The 20,253-nt window shown below is 36.6% G+C and overlaps 1 protein-coding gene across 1 annotated transcript in view; it reads left to right on the forward strand.

The window, feature by feature from the left end:
• Positions 1-12,142, forward strand: part of LOC135219787 (CWF19-like protein 1) — a gene marked incomplete at its 5' end in the record, with an annotated part of 332,999 nt that extends 320,857 nt beyond the window's left edge. The window contains 2 exon segments of the mRNA XM_064256860.1: positions 3,610-3,770; positions 7,154-12,142. Of these exon segments, the coding sequence (XP_064112930.1) occupies positions 3,610-3,770; positions 7,154-7,316 (324 nt within the window).
• Between the last annotated feature and the right edge of the window lie 8,111 nt (positions 12,143-20,253).

Raw genomic sequence — 20,253 nt, forward strand, 5'->3', positions numbered from 1 at the left:
CAGTCGCCCCTCAGTTCAGCCTGTTGTCACTTCCCAGGTTGCTGTGGAGAGCCGTTGGAAAGGTCTCTCCTTGGATGTGCACAGACTGTTGAGTTCGGATGACTCCCTCCACAGTGTCAGTGGCATTCGGGGAGCAAGTCTCGGCTGTTGAAACAAGGCGCTTCTGATGCATCTCCAGTGGTTCCTACTAACCGCTGGACCACGCCCTTCTTGCAGTCATTGGGACAGCCCAGAGGGTTTTTCTTCCGACTGCCCCTTGGAAATTGATGCTCCTCCGGCACCCAAGGCTTGTCTTCGCTCTTCAGCTCCTCTTCAAGCTCATGTATCTGTTGTGTATAATGCTTCACCTGCAGTTATGGAGTGGTCAGTGCTTTTGCCGTGGGATAATGTTAGGCATCCACTGGTGCCCGAGCTCCCTTCAGTCAAGCACCAGTTGGTGCCTGCTTTCATTGTGCAGGAGTGCCCATTGGCTCCTTTGGCTCCTGCTTCTATTGTGGTAGTGGATCCTATTCAGTCGAAGTTCGACAATATTTTGCTTTTTACCGAATAAGCTCCTGTTCAAGCTCAAACGGCTCCACTAGCGCCCGCAACAGTCCAGCAAATACTCACAACAGTTCAGTGAGCGCCAGTAGTGATTGAATCTCCCTCGGCATTGTCTCCTCAGGTTCCTTGAGAAGCTTCAGTGCCACAAGCTCCTGTAGAGGCTCTTTCAACACAGATGCAGGTCTATGCTGCTACACCTCATGCTTCTTGAAGATGCTGATCTTTCCCTTATTTCATCTGAGGACAGAGGAGCAAGAGGCTCCCTCTTCACCGTATGTGGCTTTAATGAAGTTCCTGTTCGTCACATATCCGTCTTTCTTCATGCTAACTATTCCTTCGTCCCCTGAATCGACTTTTGTTATGGATATGTCTTCTGCTAACCCCTTGTTTCCTCAAGCCACAGTTTTAGGCATTGCTTCAGATCTGGAGAAGAAAAGTACACAGGATCCCCTCGCCCAGTCTTCCAAAAGACCAGAGACCTCCAGCAGTGGTTTCTAGACATCCTCTTCCTTCGAGAGGCCAGCCTTTTTGGGCCAGACAAAGATCCCTCTCCAGATCTAGAGGAAGTGCGAGGTTCACTTCCAAGTCCATCAAGAAAATGTCTTCAAATGGCTCGTCCTTGTACACAGCAACATCTCTCTGATTCTGGTGGCCCCCTTCTGGCCATCGAAGGAATGCTTCCCCGATCTCACAGATCTTTTGGTGGACTTCCGAGGCTGCTTCCTCAAAAGTTGCAGCTACTCAGACAACCACATTAACACAGATTCCACAAAAACCTGTCTTCTTTGGCCCTGATAGAATTCAAACTGTCCAGAAACTCCTTAGAAAGAAAGGGTTTTCTAAGGGAGCTTCAGAAGCTATCACCATTTGTAGGAGAAAATCTTCAAGCAACGTTTATCAGAGTAATTGGAGAATCTTCTGAGAGTGGTGTAATGATTCAAACATCTCATCTTCTAAAACCACTGTGACTCAAATAGCTGATTTCTTGCTTCATTTGAGGTCAGTAACAAACCTGTTATCCTCTACCATCAAGGGTTATAGGGCCATTTTGGTTTTATTTTCTGTCACAGAGGCTTGGACTTATCTTCAACCCATTCGTCTCTGATCTCATTATTGTCAACTCAGACATCTCAGATTTCATTAGATCAATTGATACTTCTGATCATAAAGATTCTCCTATGGGCCTTGGAATCAGGATATTGTGTCAAAGTGGTTGCCAGGGCTTCGTTTTGAGCCTATGCACGAACTCGTTCAGAGGGACTTAACTAAGAAAATTCTCATCCTAGTGTCCTTAATGACTGCTAAAAGGATTAGCAAGATTCATGCACTTGATAAGAAAACAGGCTTTTTGAAAGGGAATGCTATTTGTTCCTATTCCCTTGGTTGTTTAGCCAAGAACAAGTCTCCCTCTAAGCCTTGGCCTCATTCCTTTTCGATCCCTAGTTTGACATAAGCCCCGGTTAGTGATGAGGAGGAAAGAACTGTCCTTATGAGGTCTTCATAGTACTATCTTCACAGAACCAAAGACAATCATAGAGGTTTTGGCAATATTTGGTGTTCTGTCAAAAACCCCTCCAGACCATTATCTAAAAATGCTCTAGCATTCTTCTTAAGAGACGTCATCCGAGACGATGTATGATGACTGCAGTAACCTGGGTCTGTTTCTTGTGGCTGGTGTGGTGTTGGGAAAGGAAATGTAGAAAGCAACCCCTCCTAAAATAATTATTCTTCTTGACATAAGGTGTGATGTTTTTTTATGGGAAGCCTGGAGGTACAAAGTATCTGGAGTACCTTTCAGTCCTTTGGTAGGGTGGTGGTGGATATTTAGTTATTGTTTTGGTTATATGTAAGAATATTTTTCTGGCGATATGTTGTACTGAGCCCTGGGCAGGGGCAATTATTTCGGTCCTTTGTTAGCCATCAGAATTGTCCTTTGCTACAAAGGTCCCACTAAAGTAATGGGCGCTACATGGTTTTACTGCCATGCTGTTACATGATAAGACACGCGTGGCAACCAGAGGCAGTATTTTCCTGCTACAACTCTCTTATCAGGTAAGGAATCAACAAACATTTTAATTAATGTTAGCAAAATTTTTTCTATTCTCAGTCTGTCTTTTTAATTTTTTTTAAAGAAGCTGAGGTAGAATTATCCATGCTTTCCTCCTTTCTGTGATGTGGAAATGAGTTATATAATTACTACTGGGAAGTTGTATGATTAAAAATGGCATTTTTATGCTAAAATAAGGTTTTGGTTATACTTACCTGTAATTATATAATTGGAGCCCACCCTCCATCCCCTAGCATGGATTTATTTTTTTGTGAAGCATGAACAAACTGAGCTCTTTGCCGAGTTGTTCCTCTCTCTTGCCCTGAAAGTGGCCGGGGCACTGTTACCTAGCCAAAACAAATGGAAAATTAGCGCGACCCACAAATTTCTTGATTTTAATTGCCGGTGAGTGAAACTCTTAGATATATGATTACTGGGTAAATATAATTATAACCTTATTTTATCATAAAAATTTCATTTTTTTCTGATCATGGTGATGCACCTGGTAGCAAAATTGATTAGAGATCTGTTAACTTGCAGTGCAGTGTATACTGTGCATATTGCATACAACTGATGTTTGACAGAACCTACATTAGGTGATGAATTTTGTTCTTTTTAAGATATGCTTTAGAAAGATAGATATGATTAGATTGATATCCATAGTTTCTATAAAGTACATTTTTGAGTTGATTGGTGTAACATGCCATGTATAAATGTTTAAGGTGACAATATATTACTACATACAATATCATTGCAAAAAATGATATTGTCATTGCTTTGCTTTAAATGTGTCAGCTCAGGGAAGAATAGCAATTATATCTAGATTGGAAATATAATAACATTTAGTACAGATTCTTGTGGTTTATTATTATGCTTTGAATGAGTAGTATTTTCCTTGATATGATTCCTTATAAGTGCTTAATTGTTTTATTTCTGTAGTTTCATATGACATGCATTTGGTACAAAGTGAAAAATCATAGCTATTTTTCTGTTTAATTGAGAAAATTTCTCTCTGTCAGAATAGTGGTGCAAGTTTTGATTTAGAACTGGATGAAATTCCCAAGTTGTCTGACATCTCTCAAGTGGCTCCACCTGGCACGCCATTCTTTTATGCTGAACTACCAACAGGGGTAAAGCTGTATCACAGAGTGAAGAAAAATTTTCCACTTCAGTTTGGAAGGTAGGTATTGGTTAAAAATCCTAAAATATATCATTGTTATCTTTGTAGAAAATTTAGATAAAGTTGAGTCATTGGTTGGTCCCTGAAAATATGTTGAAATCTCAGAGATAAGATGACCTGAGTATGTTTTGAGAAAGGTAAGCAACAGTTTTTCATAAAATTAGAAAATATATAAGTAGTTTACTTAGCTCCTGAATAAGACCTGAATCACATTGGTTGGTTCTTTTTGGGCATACCATGAAGATTGTTTTTAAAATGAGAGTTGAGTATGGAACAAGATAAAAAGTCATAAGAGACCACATCAATAAATGAAAATTACAAGGCAGAAAACATGGAATTGTTGCTTAAAAGATACTTCCAAGAATTGGTTGTAGTAATCCTGCTCACCTATGAAGCATCACATGTAAGGGAGATAAAAAAATTGGAGAATGGAAATGAATGAAAACCTGGATGAGTTTGGTATTCCAGCAGAAAGTGCTTATGACAAAATAGAGTGAAGCAGACTCTGTCATGTCCGACTGCCTAAAGAGAAAGTCCTGATGTCAAGTTATAATCTTGAAAGTATAGTATTAATAAATTCCAACTTTTTACAAGAACCTCAAGACTGAAGAAGTCATGAACTCAAGAAATCAGAAGCAGATTCAGTCCCAATTTAATTATAGTATGGGATTTGTTCCTGGTTCTTATGGAAAACTTGTTTACCCGCTTTAGCTGTTGGTCACCAGTTTAAATGAGTCATTTAAACTTGCAACAGACCTAGATTTGCCTCATCATTGCATCATCTCAGTTCTGTCAATGTGTGGATTTTCAGTATTTAGTACATATAAACTATACAATTTATTTTTATTCTATCATGTCTTTGGTTCCCCTTTTCCTTTTGTTCTGACTTTCGGAGATAGCCTCACTCGAAAGGTAAGCTTCCACATTTTACGTACAGTATATTTCTTGTTACCATGTACACTAATATACACTTTATTTACAGGTTATTTTCCATTTTGTTATTAATTTAGGTATTGAATGGTCCAAATTATTGTAGTATTTCATTGTTTATAGGTCAATTTAGCTTTATTATGAAATTTACTGTGGTGTTTTTGGAGGGCTTGGAACGGATTAGCCATTTTATATGTAAAATGTGGTCCAAGGTACGAAAACCTCATGATACGAAGGGCACCTCGGAATGGATTAATTTCGTATCTCGAGGTACTACTGTAAAAGGTATCTGCCCCTATCTTAGATAACCCTCACTTAGGTAAACAGTAGTTTGAAGAGGTGGTGGTGATTAGAAACGCAACCAGCACAGAAGGTAGTTGTGCTCAAGAAAGCACATAAATGGAATCTCAAACTGTTCAAGGACGGAGCAAGTCATGATCAAGAAATTTTTGATCAAAGCAAAGCATAATCAAGAAAATTTTAATAAGATCCTTTAATTATACTGTTTATAGTTGTTTACTTGAATCTCTTGCATTTAGGTATACAGTGGACCCCCCGTATTCGCGGACTCACACATTCGCAGATTTCTCTCGGGAACATTTCCCTGCACTATTTGCAGAAATACGCCTGTTTGCGGTATTTTTATGAGAAGTATCCAGAAATTCTGGTTTTTTATCAATTTCATCATAATATGCACTTTTTGTGATAAAACTATTAAAAAAACCAGGTATAAACATTTTTAGTTGGTTTTTCTTGAGTTTTAACTAACAAAATAGGCTGTTTTCAGAGTTTCTATAGGGGTTCCAACTATTCGCGGATTCTAACTATTCGCGGGGGGGTTCTGGTACGCATCCCCCTCAAATACTAGGGGACCCCTGTAGATATAGTCTCTTAAACGCCAGCTAATCAGGTTCTGATCAGCAGCTGCCCTGCCTGATTATCTTCCAGTCTTTGCTTCAAAACCATCCCTTGAGAATGGTCAGTGCTGGCCAGATGCCAGAAACTGTTAGATTATAGTTCCTGTAGCTAAGCCCCATGAAGTAATGTTCTATAAATACCTCAGATATATTGTAAGTCTTGAGGCTTGATTATCTTGGTCAGATCAGAAAAAGATGCATCACATTAATTTACTGGAATGCAGTGTTATATCTGAGGCTCAGACCCCTCACCAGTCACCTATCCTGTAAGATAGTCTGCATTATGTGTGACAACTCCACAACAGTTAGGTCCAGAGCCCTATTTCACTTCATTCAGGTAGAAGAGGATGCTATCCAGCTAATGACAAGATCCATCCAAGGGCTTTAAAACATGGTGACAAACTCTTGGCAGACAGGGGAAGTCCTACCAAAAGAAGGGTCTTTTCATCAAGATATTTATGAGATACTCAAGTTTCTTTGGGGGATTTTGTTCATGGACCTGTTTTTAACCTGTTTCAGCTTAAGAATCCAGTTTGCTGCTTCACTCTGGTGGTTGACTTAGCTGCTTGGATGACAGACACCGCTATACAACTGCAACAATCAAGAGGACCTAGCATTTCTAAGTAGGGTTGGTTCCTAGACCTTATTGCCCTCTTGGTTGACATTTACTAGTGTCTTTCCTGGTTTAAGAAAGTTCTGCATCACCCCAACTGCCAGAGGTTTCACCAGAACCTTCATATGTAGGATCTGTGGTATTGAGGTTAAGTGAAAACTCACTGGCAGGCCTTTGGAAGCTTGTAAATCTGACAGGAACTTCATATACTCATCCGTCTTCTCTTTGAGGAGATTAATATAGCTCTTCCATCCTACATTACTGTTTGGACTAAATAAAAATTATGGGTTTATGGTGAAGTAAATGTAACTTTAGTTACAACAATATTATTGTATTACAAACCCAATACCATTGTCATAAGACCCATCTCGCAGCACCACAGTTCTGTCGCAGCTGGTTCAGAGAGCACAAGTGAACTTGATTTCTGAGACAAGGGAGACTTATTGAGCTCCACCTTTTGGTACCTACCAGTGAGCAGCCAAACTTCTTATTCCAGGGTAAGTAGGGTGGGGGGCTTCACACAAGGGCACATAAAGCCAAGTAAAAATATTTAAAAAAAGATTATATGACTCATCAAAAAGTTCAGTTGACTTACATATATGGTAATTTCTTTATATAGATTTGTGCAAGAGACAATGGAAACATTATGTCTTTAGATTTTCATGAAAGTGGAATACAGTATTTTGTAAATATTTTAGAACATATTTATTATTTTCTTTAAGACCTAGAGAATTAAACTTATGTTTGTATTTTAGTATTTTATAGTTGTATGAGTTACTATGCACTTTTAATAACCTACTAATATGTAAGAGTTTTCAAAGATAGTAAAGTAGTAAGCTAATACATAATTCACGATACTGTAGTAGTAGTAGTAGTAGTAGTAGTAATGATTGGTCCATAGATTCCATAATTGAATTTTACAGAGAAGTTTTGGCGAGTGCTTCCATATTGAATGTACCTGAGAGAGTGGACTGGAGAGAATGCAAGATGTCCAAGGAAGAAGAAACTGATCAGCGTAACAAATTGAGATCTCTGTTTCAGCCATACGACTTTACACTTGAGGATGATGATGATGATGATGATTAACTTCTCTGATGAAATATGTAATATCAGTTTCAGTCGGATTGCAAGATATCTGGACACTTTTACTACGGATAATATATGATGTGTATGGTGCATTATATAAGATTTATACATTTTTTTATTTTCCAAAGCTGCCTTTTTACAATTTGGATAGTTATCCAACAAATTATTCATGTAAAGAAAAAGTTAAAATTTTGAAATTGTTTACTAGTTGTGAATTGTCAAGTTTTTCTTAACACAACAAATTGTCTTGCATTTACTATAAGGCAGTCCCCGGTTATTAGTGTGGGTTCTGTTCTCGACAGGGTGCTGACAAGCGAAAACTGCCATTAACTGAAACTTATTGATTTTTGGCGCTTATGGTGACGAGTTTCAGTTAACAGCGCCAATAACTGGTTAATGACACCTGTTAGGTATGTTATGATACCATAACTGTATTATTAGCACCTTATGGCACTGATAACCGAAACTCGGCATGTTATGGAACCTTAAATCACCGATTTTATAAAGCGCCATAAAACTGGGTTGCCATTAACAGAGTCCGCTGATAACCAGGGACTGCCTGTATACCATTCTTTGGTAACCTATTTTATTCAGTAAGCTTTATATCATATCTTCCATATGATTGATATTTTTCTTTTTTTTGGAAATATTTTTTTCCTCTTTTTGTTTCCTCTTAATTCTTTCAACTGGATCTAAGTAAGGTTTTGAAAGGTAATTTGTAATCTTCATTCTTTACATTATAATTATATAAGTAGGTACTGATGTCAGAAATTTCATGAAATCAAGTTCTTTTTAGTAGAATTTTAGTTGTATATAAAAAAGTTGTCCTCATTTTCTATGTTTATCACAGATCCAAATTTCCCTCCACATTGAAAAGTAGGCTTGTGTGGCTGTTATATTGAACAGTGGTTTACCTCCCATTCTATTTCTCACTCATGGTGTTCTTTAAGCATGTAATGCAGTCATACCAGCAAATTTCTGCACCTATTTTAGTCTGGACAACTTTATTTTCTCGCAACGGTTATTGGTTGTTGGTTAGCTGAATTTGCATTTGCACATGTTATTTCATTTTAAAAATCTCCCATAAAACTTTACAAGTCATAAATTTCATAAGAATAAATAAATATCCCTGAACATGCATGTATTATAGCGAATGCAAAGATTACAAGACAGAGGCAGAACCTTGGAAATATAAAAACTTTCCAAATCATCCATGCAGAGAGGGAGAGAGATATCAAAGGATAGTTTTCAAATGAGATTAGACTAGAAAGTTTGGAAATTAAACAAAATATTATTGTATTTAAGAGAAAATATTAGTGTATTTAAACTACTAAAAGTTTTACACTTTGCTATGAAAATGACTTTTAGTTCCAACCTCAGTATTATTGAAAGAATTCCTTGCAAAGAGAGTTACCAACAAGGTTTTTACTTAATTGCAGGAATATTATTTTAAAATAAATTTGATTTGATGTCCTTTTTATATTTAGAACATAACATAGATATATAATGTTATATTAAAGTATGATTACTATAAGTAATATTGGAATTGCAAATTGTTGCAACTACAGAACATCTGTAATTGTGTACTGCAATATCATGTGTTATACGTATATGTACACAATCATTTATCCAAAATCCTTGAGGTCAGATGTGTTTTGGTTTTTGGAATTTTTTTTATTTCGGAACTGTGGGGTCAGGAGCATAATCAAACATCACTACTGCAGCAAAAACATATATTTAAAAAATTATTTCATGTTTTTTCATTAGTATAGTTATTTATTCATTATAGTTTATTATTATTTATAAACATATTTATGTACTGTTAAATGAATGTGACGTAATTAAGGTCATCAGTAATAAAATAGTGGGACAATTAAGACCATATATTTACTGACATTATTTTCAACAAAAAATTTTTGTAAATGCAAAAATACACATAGTACATTCATCAAAATAATTGTAAATCAACTTGTGAATTTTAATGAGAAGTAAGACTATAAAATACATTTCATCATATTGATCTTGGAAAGAGTCATTTTTCGTTGTACACACATGGTCATCAGCTTGCAGTTGTACATTTGAGGATGGTCCGTGAACAGGATTTGCAAGTGATGATGGATTACTACGACACACTGTGGGATTTTTCATACCATTATATTAAAGTTAAAATTATTGTTAAATTCTTGTTTTCACAAAGAAATAGTTATATAAAGCAGGTTATTGAGTAATTTTTTGTCATCAGCAGTCAAATAATCATAATCATGACAATGTTCAAAGTTGGTGCCTTCCACAACTTACGTCTATAAATAGAACAGAAGTACAGGGCTGTCATTGGCTAACAGATCTCCATGACAGCCAGCCAGTCAATCAGGGTTAGCTGTGTTCTGTCTTGGAAAGAACGTTTTGCTCACATGAAGCTGACGGTGATGTAAGGGTGAGTGTTTTGAATACATTACGTACAAAGTTTTTAATAGTGTTGTATTTTACTGATTGCATGAAGGATAGAAGGGACTCCTTCTCATTACTTTAAGTGCAAAATTGGTGGTTCAGAGATTCTTCAGCAACAGAACTTTTTTTGCATCAGAGGATAATTACAAACACTGCGTTGACATTCCTTTAAAACGGAATTCATCTCTAATCTCTCGAGGAATGTTAATCCATTTCTGTTTATCTGCTGGTCACATCCTTCATAGTTTATGTGACTGACAACAACAAAATCTGTTTGTTTGTTTTTATCTTTCGAAGAGATATTACCTGTACTGCACATTTTTAAAAACATTATAAACACACATACACACACACGCACTGCTAATACCTACTGGTTAAAGACTCAAATTAGCAGTATTTTTTCCTGAGAGAGAGAGAGAGGGAGTGAGAATGATAGACAGACATACAGAGTTCATCTCTTTAATCGCTCAAGGAATATTAATCCACTACTGGTCACAACCATTATAAGTCCACGCGAATGACAACTACAAAATTTGTTTGTTTGTTGTCTACCAAAGATGTAATACATATTACTTGTAGTACACATTATTTAGGACTAAAGTTTAGCGCACATGTACAATTATTTTATTATCTAGGGATTTTTTATTCATCTTGGGGTTTTCTTAGTTCAATTCTTGGGATTTAGTGAGAAAAATAATTTGAGTAGCATCACACCCAAATGATTCAAGTCAGCCATTAGCACGCCAAGCCACCAACCTATGAATCAACGCTATACTCTCCACAAAATGTTTTTGGTTTTTAGAGCTTTCCGGTTTTTAGAATTTCGGATAAAGGGTTGTGTACCTGTAATATTTTATTATATTTTTTATTGTTGATGCAAAATTTACAGAAAAGATTAGATAAAAAAGGAGAAACAATCTTGTACATGTAGGAGAAACTACTATTAAGTTCTGTCTCTACTCTTCATCAATATCCAATCAGTTAAAGATATACTCTTGATAACACCAGATTATCAGAATTAACAGTTATATCAAGTTTTATTAATCTATTTATTAAATTTGATTTAGGGTAAGGAATATAGATATCCACTGTATTTGAGAAATTATTCTTGGTATTTGGGGTATAATACCTGACAAATGATTGGTAATATGCATAGTTGATTGCTTTGATTTGGTAGGTGTGCTGCATACAGTGCATTGAAGTAGCACAACTTTGGCTGCTGGAGCATGTTAATTTTTATACTTCTTTCAGTTAATTTATCTTAAAGTGCAGTACTTTTTCCAGTGTCATAGAATTCAGTATTAAATAAGCTTTTCTGAAGTTGCCATAGGTTAAAATCTTGAACAGGTTTTGAAAATCCTTATACAGTGTAAACTACCCGTATGTTTTATGTCAGAAATTTCATTGGCCAACAGTGTTTCAGTGCTTGCAAATTGATGGGGCTACTCTTGGTACAGCATTTTGGTTAAATGTATTGAATGCAGGTTCATGCAGCATTTTTATTTTTTTCACACAAAGGAAAACTAGATACCATTGTCAGAATTACTAGAAATATGGAATAACATTGGTTGCACTTGGTTAAAAACACACAGCGTGAACATGACATCTTAAAAAAAGAAAGAATAAAGGTTAAAATCCACATGATATACTAGGTGTTACAAATAAGAAAAAACATTAATCTTCAAAACCTAAAAATTGTTTGCTTGTTGGTACCAAGTATGAAAAACTCAAGTGTGAATTTAAAAAAAAAAACTATTAAGTATAGAAAAAGCAATACATTACAAAATTTCAAATTTTATTACAATATGTATTCTTGCTGTAGCATTACCAGTAAACCCTTCTAACATGATGCAATTTTACTTCAGTCTACCACCTATGTCCCCTAAAGTCAAAGTCATCCGAGAAGAGTATTACAGACAGCCCGAGGTTAATGGCGCAATCGCTAAGCGGCGAATCGGTTTTACGTCTGTCGTTAAAAATATTCATTAAAAAAGATAAGGCATTTTAAGGTATTTTTACTCCACAATTTTCGGTTAACAGCGCCGCTAGCGCCGTTGTCTAACGAGTTCATACATTTGTAGAAATGCAGTTCAGACCATAAACGTTATGCAAATGATAAAATATGCATCTGACGCTGTTCTATGCTGAAAATATCGAGTTACAGAAGTGCAAATTTAGCTATGGATTAGTCTATTTAAAAATGTTCATGCTTTTATGTTTAAAATGTGTATGAAAATGTATTACATACATGGTATTTTTTATTTCTGCACAGAAATATGATACAAAGGCAGCTTTTGAAACTGCCCTTCACGTTATCAAAGCGGATGTTTTTCATGTTCTCTCTTGTGAGCCGCCACCTGCCGCTCTTCCAAAAATACCTAGTTTTTTAAGAAAAGTGCAATTTAGCTATGGATTAGTCTATTTTAAAAAAATGTTCATGGCTTTTATGTTTAAAATGTGTATGAAAATGTATTACATCATGGCATTTTGGGTATTTCTGGCACAGAAATATGATACAAAGGCAGCTTTTGAAACTGCCCTTCACGTTATCAAAGCGGATGTTTTTCATGGCCGCTCTTCCGAAAATACCTAGTTAAAAAAAGTGCAAATTTAGCGATTGATATGTCGATTTTATAAGTGTTCATGCTTTTATGTTTAAAATGTGTATGAAAATGTATTACGTATAGGGTATTTTTATTTTTGTTCATAAATATGATACAAATTAAGATGCTTTTGTAACTACCCTCCACGTTGTCAGAGGATGTTTTTTCATGTTCGTTCTTGTCTGCCACTATTTTGAAAAATGCATGGTGTTATTTTATTAATCATGCATCTTTTCCATAAATCCTTGAAAAAGTTATACATTACTTCACTGTATCCAATAATATTGTATGTATTCTCATATTATTGTACGTATTATAAAGTACTACGGCAAGTCTAACCCAGTATTCCGCGGAGCGGCCAATGTTTTGATTTGAAATCAGCTGATGACGAATACGAGTTTGTTTCACCATATTTAACACAATTCTGAGCGAATTTTCTTGCTTTTAGTTAGCTTAAACGAAATTACGTGATTCCGTTCGCAAATTTTCTTTATATCATCGTAATACGAACTTTACGTTATTCATCTTATATCAGCGTGAAACCAATAGTAAAATGTGTTCTTTCAAGCACAGTAGTTTTGATTAGAATGATTTTATCTCAATTTTATGTACGGTTGTGTTTGATGGCATACATTTACTTAGTTTTATCCTTGTTGCCAATGTAAGATAATAGTCATTAGCAGCTTGAACAGTTTTCTCAGCTTCAGTTATAACTAGGTTTAAATTTCCCGATTGATCTCTGATCTATATTGATCTTTTATCTATAGCAAATAGAGTTATTACATTAAAATATCTCAGTTCTATTCCACATAACATCATTTATAACAACTACAGTAATAGTGTACTATAGTAGGATGATTGAAATACAAGCCAAACAGATGTTATCCAATTCGGTTGTACTTAGAAAAAAAAAAGTTGTTTCTCGTTCGGTTCGGTTGTTCATGGCTGTACATGTTTGTGCAATGAGTATAATGTTAAAACCATACTTTCATCATTCTCTTTTGCTGTTTTTTTAACTTATGTAACTAGAAGATGGGATAAAGTTAGGCTATTGTAATTTGGTTTCTCATAAAATCGGAATATCGTAAGACGAATTATCGTAACTTGAACACTACAGCTACTTGTACACTATATGAAACCTTATTGTATCTTTACATACTGTAGACACCCAAAGGATTAAAGCTAGGCCTTTTTTAACTTTAGAGTATTTATAATACTATAATGTACTGTACATTAAATTCTATAGTACTATACTGCATAAATATAATTTTACTTATTGCGCCATTGCGGGATTATGGCGCTGTTTGACTGGTCTAAGGCGCTGTTAACTGGTCTAGAATTTCGAAAGAAGGTGTGCGGCAGCCATAGGCTTTAATATCACTTAGCGTCGGAAAAAAACTTAGCGTCGGTGGCCAGGAACGGAACCCCTGCCGCTAACCGAGGGCTGCCTGTACATTTAAGTTAATGCACATCCATTAACTCGATGAATTGCCAGTAGTACAGGAATGAATCTTTGTGACTTCATATATATTTAATTAATATAGGTTTGTTGTTTACTCTTTTAACTAAGAACAATTTATATTCATCATGAGGGTCATATACAGAAGTTCTGATTACTATCAAGCAAAGATAAGTTTCCCATGTGATTAGGATAGGCTATGAAAAAGAACCTTTTTCTCATACTTAGCCCAGAAATTTTCTAAGTTATTTTAGGATGAAAATAATGTCTTAAAGACAGAAGCAGGGTACGTACCTTGAATCCAAACAATAGACTTTGGTATACAGCCCATGAATTACTGGTAATGTTGAATGCAAACAAACTATATCCTTATGTAGCTAGCTTTTGGATTTTTGTGCTCTGGGTTTGGGGGAGAATGCTCTTTAGCCATGAAGTATGGGGTGTGGTCTTAGTTGCTGGGGGATTTAAAATTTTGCAGATGAATTATATGTTATGTCCATTTGCTTGCTGTCTTACTCAGGTTTGTTATTTAAAATTGCATTATAGACTAACCCTTAATGGGTTTTTTTGCCAGAAAATTTTCTTAAGTAAAAGAGAATGGAATTGTAACTGGAGAGCAAGACTTCCAAGAGCAGATAAATGATTATCACTGGGAAGAGATTCAAATGTAGTGACTAAATCACTTTTGACATAGTATTTAGATGTGAATTTTAAATCTTAGCCCATATATATTCAGCCATATTACTGTTTGTAATCATCACTTAATGGGTTTTCAGAGATCAGGACAGATATAGCCTAACAGAAGGTATAATTAAATCCAAGCCCTTATTCAGCAAGAAATTAACAAAGTTTATGGCATTCATGTATTATTTGTGAAACCACTTAACCTATTTAGCTGTTGGAAAAAATTTCAAAGGAATTTCAAATTGACATAAAAGCATGATCAAAACAGCATCAGATTATGCTAGTACCCACATTACCCTTTGTTTGCCCAGCATCTTCAAATTCAGTCTGGGGTTAGCCTTCTGCTGCAGCATATCTCCAGTACAATATGTGCCTTCTTGTTTGTTTGTTACAAAATGGCATAATAAACCCAAGGAAGGGCTCCAAAGCATGCAAGAAATGCTGCAGTGCTAGTTTGAGTAAGCCAAAGAGGTCTTATGATGTGCCTACTTTAGCTGAAAAGATGTAAATGTTAGATATGATTGAAATACAGTGATCCCTCGTTTATTGCAGTTAATGGGAACCGGAACCCCCCGCGATAGGTGAAAATCCGCGAAGTAGGATTGGCCCCCCCCTAGGAATTTCTGTATATGTGTGTGTGGGTACCAGAATGTTTAAAATATGTATATTCATACTTTATATATATATTTTACTTAAATCTTTTTAATTATAAAACCTTTATATTATACATTCACTCTCACATATATTTCACTTAAATCTGTTTAATTATAAACCTTAATTTTATACATTCACTCTCTCTCTCTCTCTCTCTCTCTCTCATACGATACGTATTATGGTGTTCCACACTCACCAATGACAGTAGTATCTTGAGACTTTACTCCAGTAATGACGACGATGACAGACCTGTGCAGTTCGATGAATGTGATGATGATGGTGTTACTGCACAGGTATAATGAGGCCTTTAAATCAGTTCGGGAAGCGCCTCATCGTCAGATATCTGCGCTGGATCGTCAACATTTGCTTCTGAGAGAGGCGAAGAGGCTGGTGGTGGCAGAGAAGAGGCTCCCACTCCACTCGTAGAGGCTTCAGGTTCACTCGGAGGCTTTTTGGCTGGAAGCACTGATGGTGTAGCTGGGGTTTTTACCTTGGAGAAGAACATGGCGATGGGTAGTTGCTGTCGTTGGTTTTTCTTTTGCTGCAAAATGCCCTTGTACAAGGATGTCAGCATAGTTGCTAAACTCGACAGCTTGAACCATATTATCGTCTATGTCTTGTGCAAATTGTTGCACTGCCCTTGCCATGTTGCACAATTGTTGCGGGTTCTCCAGGGTAAGGCCACGCTCTTCAATTTCTTCGTCTTGCTCTTCTTCGCTTTCTTCTTCACTTGCAGACTTCGTCATCTCAAGGAGGTCTTATCTGTCAGTGGGTCCGAGTGGGCATCGATAAGGCCGTTGACGTCTTCTTCCGTCATGTCGACGAATCCTTCATCCCTGATGATGCGAGTCAGCCTCACTGCCTTCTCCACTGCCGAGTGATGAACTTCGTCAGGAGTGAAGCCTGCATAGTCATGCACCACGTTAGGCCATAATTTCTTCCAGCAAGAATTTATGGTCTTAGTTTTCATGTTCTTCAATGCTTGCTGGATATTAGTCAAGCATGACACAATGTCCTAGTTATGCCAGTACTTTTTCAAGGTGAAGCCTTCGTCGTTGTCATCAACTGTCACGATGAGGCCCTCCTTCGTGGAATGAGTGTAGAGTGCCTTAAAGGCACGAATGACACCTTGATCCATCAGCTGAATTAGAGATGTAATGTTAGGGAGCAGAAACTCAATCTGAACCCCATCCTATTGCAGATCTGTTGCATGGCCTCCTGCACAGTCCATCAAGAGAAGGACCTTTTTTAAGGGGATCGGCTGGTTTCCGACTTTTTTAACGACAGGTTGTTGATATATAGGGGGTTTGTCAAAGGATATTGTGTGGAACTTCTGGGGAAAAAATTTTTGTTCAGTGACCTTAGGTTTTGTGACGACAGAGCATTTTTCGGCCAAAAATGGCCATTTTCAAAATGCATCTCCTCCTTTGCTTTTTGGTTTTAAGGGATGAGATTTGAACCACATATAAAACACATATGGACCTTCGATATAAAGCCGAGGATTTTTGATTTTTCAATTATTTTTCGAGATATGATTTTTTTTTTATGAAATTTTCCCAGAAAAATTACAGTTTTTTTTTTATGAAATTTTCCCAGAAAAATTACAGGAAAAAAATTGCCAAAAATCAGAAACTCAAAATATTGAAAATCCCCGGCTTTTATTTAATCTACCATGTTTCCTCATATTATATATGAAATTTCATTTAGATTGGTTCAATACTAAGGGAGGAGATACATTTTGAAGGTGAAAAACTTATGTTATAGGTACATAAAAAAAGGTAAAAGACTGTGTTACCATTAATTTTATGTTTTTAGTTTTTATTTTTGAGTATTAATGCAAAATTTATCATGAATAGGAATATTAATTAATTGATTATCTTGTGCCTAAGACACATTATTATAAATTTTAGACTCCTGGTCCCCCCTTGTCTGATCTTGTCATAAGGTATTACTCTAGGGTATCATAGTTGCCTACACTACTCATTGTCGCCAGGTTATGTGGTTATTTAAAATCCTCCGGCTTCATATTCTTGAATTTTCTTGTGTATTTTCTTTCTTTCTGGGAATTTCTTCTTTCTGGCACTCAATCTTCTTCTTTCTTTATCTTGAAGTTCTAGGCTTCGTTGAAGAGCAGAAGATATGCCAAATTCTTGGAAGAGTGTTGCGTGTCTGTATCCAAAGTTATGGTCAAGCACAATTGTTTGTGCTACAAACTTTACTCTTTGTGCTCCAGCAAACTTAGTCTTGTGTGCTTTGTTCCAAATTTTTGAATGAAAACTTTAATTCGCGTTTTGTGTAAGACCGCGAACACAGCGTTCAAGCAATTCTTTCTCAGACAGTGCTTCATACACAGCCTTTATTTTCCTTTCACTCTCAGCATCTAAATTGATAACTGTTGAAGATCTCTTGAACTCTATTTTCTCTCTTTCTTTACCCATTGCTATGCTGCGCTGAAAATAGCACCAAGAATCTTCCCCTTTTGGACAAAGTCCATGACGTTGATTTTCTTTGGCACTGAATATATGGTTAAATGATACCATTATATCCTTCTTCATATCAATCCATGATTTACCAATATTACGGTGGATTGCCCTGCCATAATAATTAGTCATTATGCTAATGTTTGTATCCGACAATTTATTCTTTCCACTTAGAACACTAAATTTTCTTCTTTTTCCAGTTCTTGTTACTCTCTCTTCTTTTTCATCTTCTCTTAGTCTCTTCATTCTGTTAGTCATTGTTTTCTTTACATGGTTGATGGATTCTACTTTCGCCACTTTTAAATTTTCATATGGTCCATTTCCACCGTTCATTGCTAAAACACTATTATAAGCGCTGGAATCTCTGTCTCCAACAAAGGTGGCGTACCGGAATCCCAAATCTTGCGACCTTGAAAACATCCTTATGGCGCCTTCTGTTTCCATCCCTCCTGATGTACCTTCATAGTTTATTTTACAATCTTCATCATGAAGGGTTCTCCACACGTTTAAATCTTCTTTTGTTATTTTCATTTCTTTTAGTTGAGTCGTTTTAGCGGCACATGCTTTGCAAACTTTGTTCATCACTTCAAAGTCTATCACATATCCTGTGCACACTTCTATTATGACTCCCATACCTACATTAGAAACATGGCCTCTTTTCATCCATGTCCCATCGTAGGATACGTCGATATTGAGTATTCCATTTTCATCAGGCACAATTCCCATATATTTCCTGTAGTATGTTCTTATATTTTCAAAGATTTTCTCGTTTCATCTGAAAATATGTATCCATTTTATCATAAAGATATCTAAGATGGCGTGAATACTTGCTATTTCCCATTGGTTTTATACCAAGCGTTCTTTGTAATCTCTTCAGTCCCGCGAATCCATAATCTTCCAACAAAGAATGATAAATTACTGCCACATTGGTTTTGTAAATTGGTGCCTTCCTTCCTTCTGTAGAAATCGGTGGGCATTTTGCGGGTTCTGAAATAATTTTCCCTCTGCATTTAGGACATATCTTTTTTACTAGTGTCTCAAATCCATCCCTTGCCAAATGGATCCTCGGAATTACTTTGCATCCACAATTCGGTATTCGTGATTCAAGTAATTTTTCAAGTCTTGCTTCATTTATTATTATCATTTTATTTTCACTATCGTTGATAATATCAGCTTTCGATCTACTGCTTTCTTCTTCTAAAATATCATTGCCCTTTAGCAGTGATGAACGAATAAAGAGACTATTAGGGGTGGATGTGGTCAGTCTCTGGTCAGCAGATCATACCGTGCGCCATTTGCTGCGCGGCCTCTCTCTCTCCCTTCGTCGCTTCATTCCCCTCTATGGCACTAGTTTCTTGAATTCTCTGTTCTACTTCTTCGATGGTCATATCCAATTGGCTTTTCCGCATTCTAGAGGCATGAAGTGAAGTCTTGGACCTTTTACTAAAGCATGGTGAAAAACTAAAAACACCGCAGAAAACACAGAATTCAGTCAAGGCTAGCGAGCGTGAAAAAATGCGACCTTATAATGTGCAAGTTTTATAGGCAACTGTTGGCCTGTGGCCACGCGCTGAGCCTCATGACTCATGATGCGTGCTTTGTCTTGTCTAGGAATAACTAAGAAGGTACCAATTAGGCTATTATTGACATTATATATTTCATTTCAAAGGAAGTTTTCGTAACATATATCACAAAAACTATACCAGACTAAATCATTTGCGCTACTGGTGTTTTGTGGGTATAAAGTTATTGTTACATTTCAGGCCATAACTAGAAAAGTAAGGCAAATTTTAGCATTATACTTCGTGGACACATTCTTGAATGCTCTACGAAGCCATAGAATTTTTTTCAGCAAATCGAATATGTTTCATATTTTTTGGGTTTTTTAGGCAGCCGATCCCCTTAAAAGGAAGGCCCTTCTGAGCCAGATACAGCTTCACCTGGTGAATGAATCAAAGGAGGAACCATTTGAGGGTCAGGGCTTTCGTTATCCAGGCATTAGAGTTATGCATCCAATGCACGGGGAGCAGAGCTTTATTTTTGTTTTTTAAGGCCCGTGGATTTTTGGTCTTATATAGGCCTGGCTTAAACATAAAGCCTGCAGCATTGCCACACATGATGAGAGTAACACAGTCCTTGTGGGCCTTGAAGCCTGGCCTCTTCACTTCATCCTTGAAGAGGAATGTACGAGAAGGCATCCTCTTCCAAAAGAGGCCTGTCTCGTCCATGTTAAAAACTTGCTCGGAGGTAGCCACCATCACTGATGAGCTTAGGAAACTCATCCTCCATGTAACAACGAGCAGCATCGGTGTCGGCAGAGGTAGCCTCACCATACAAAGGCACACTTTTGAGGCTGTATCTCTTTTGAAATTTATCAAACCATCCTTTGCTGGCTGTAAAGCCTCGTCCTCGAGGAGGCAAATCACTCGTGGCAGAGTTAGTACCGGCTTGAGGTTCGTCAGGATCATCTTCAGCGGCTTCTTCATCATCTCCTTTGTCGTCGTCATCGGGCAAGGTTTGATCATAGAGAGATTTAGCCTTTGTCCTGATCATATTAGTGTCCAAACTCAGTTTTTTTTTTTCCTGCAATCAGCAACCCATAAGGCTAA

The sequence above is a fragment of the Macrobrachium nipponense genome, chromosome 1 (genome assembly GCF_015104395.2).
Source record: "Macrobrachium nipponense isolate FS-2020 chromosome 1, ASM1510439v2, whole genome shotgun sequence".
NCBI lineage: Eukaryota > Metazoa > Arthropoda > Malacostraca > Decapoda > Palaemonidae > Macrobrachium > Macrobrachium nipponense.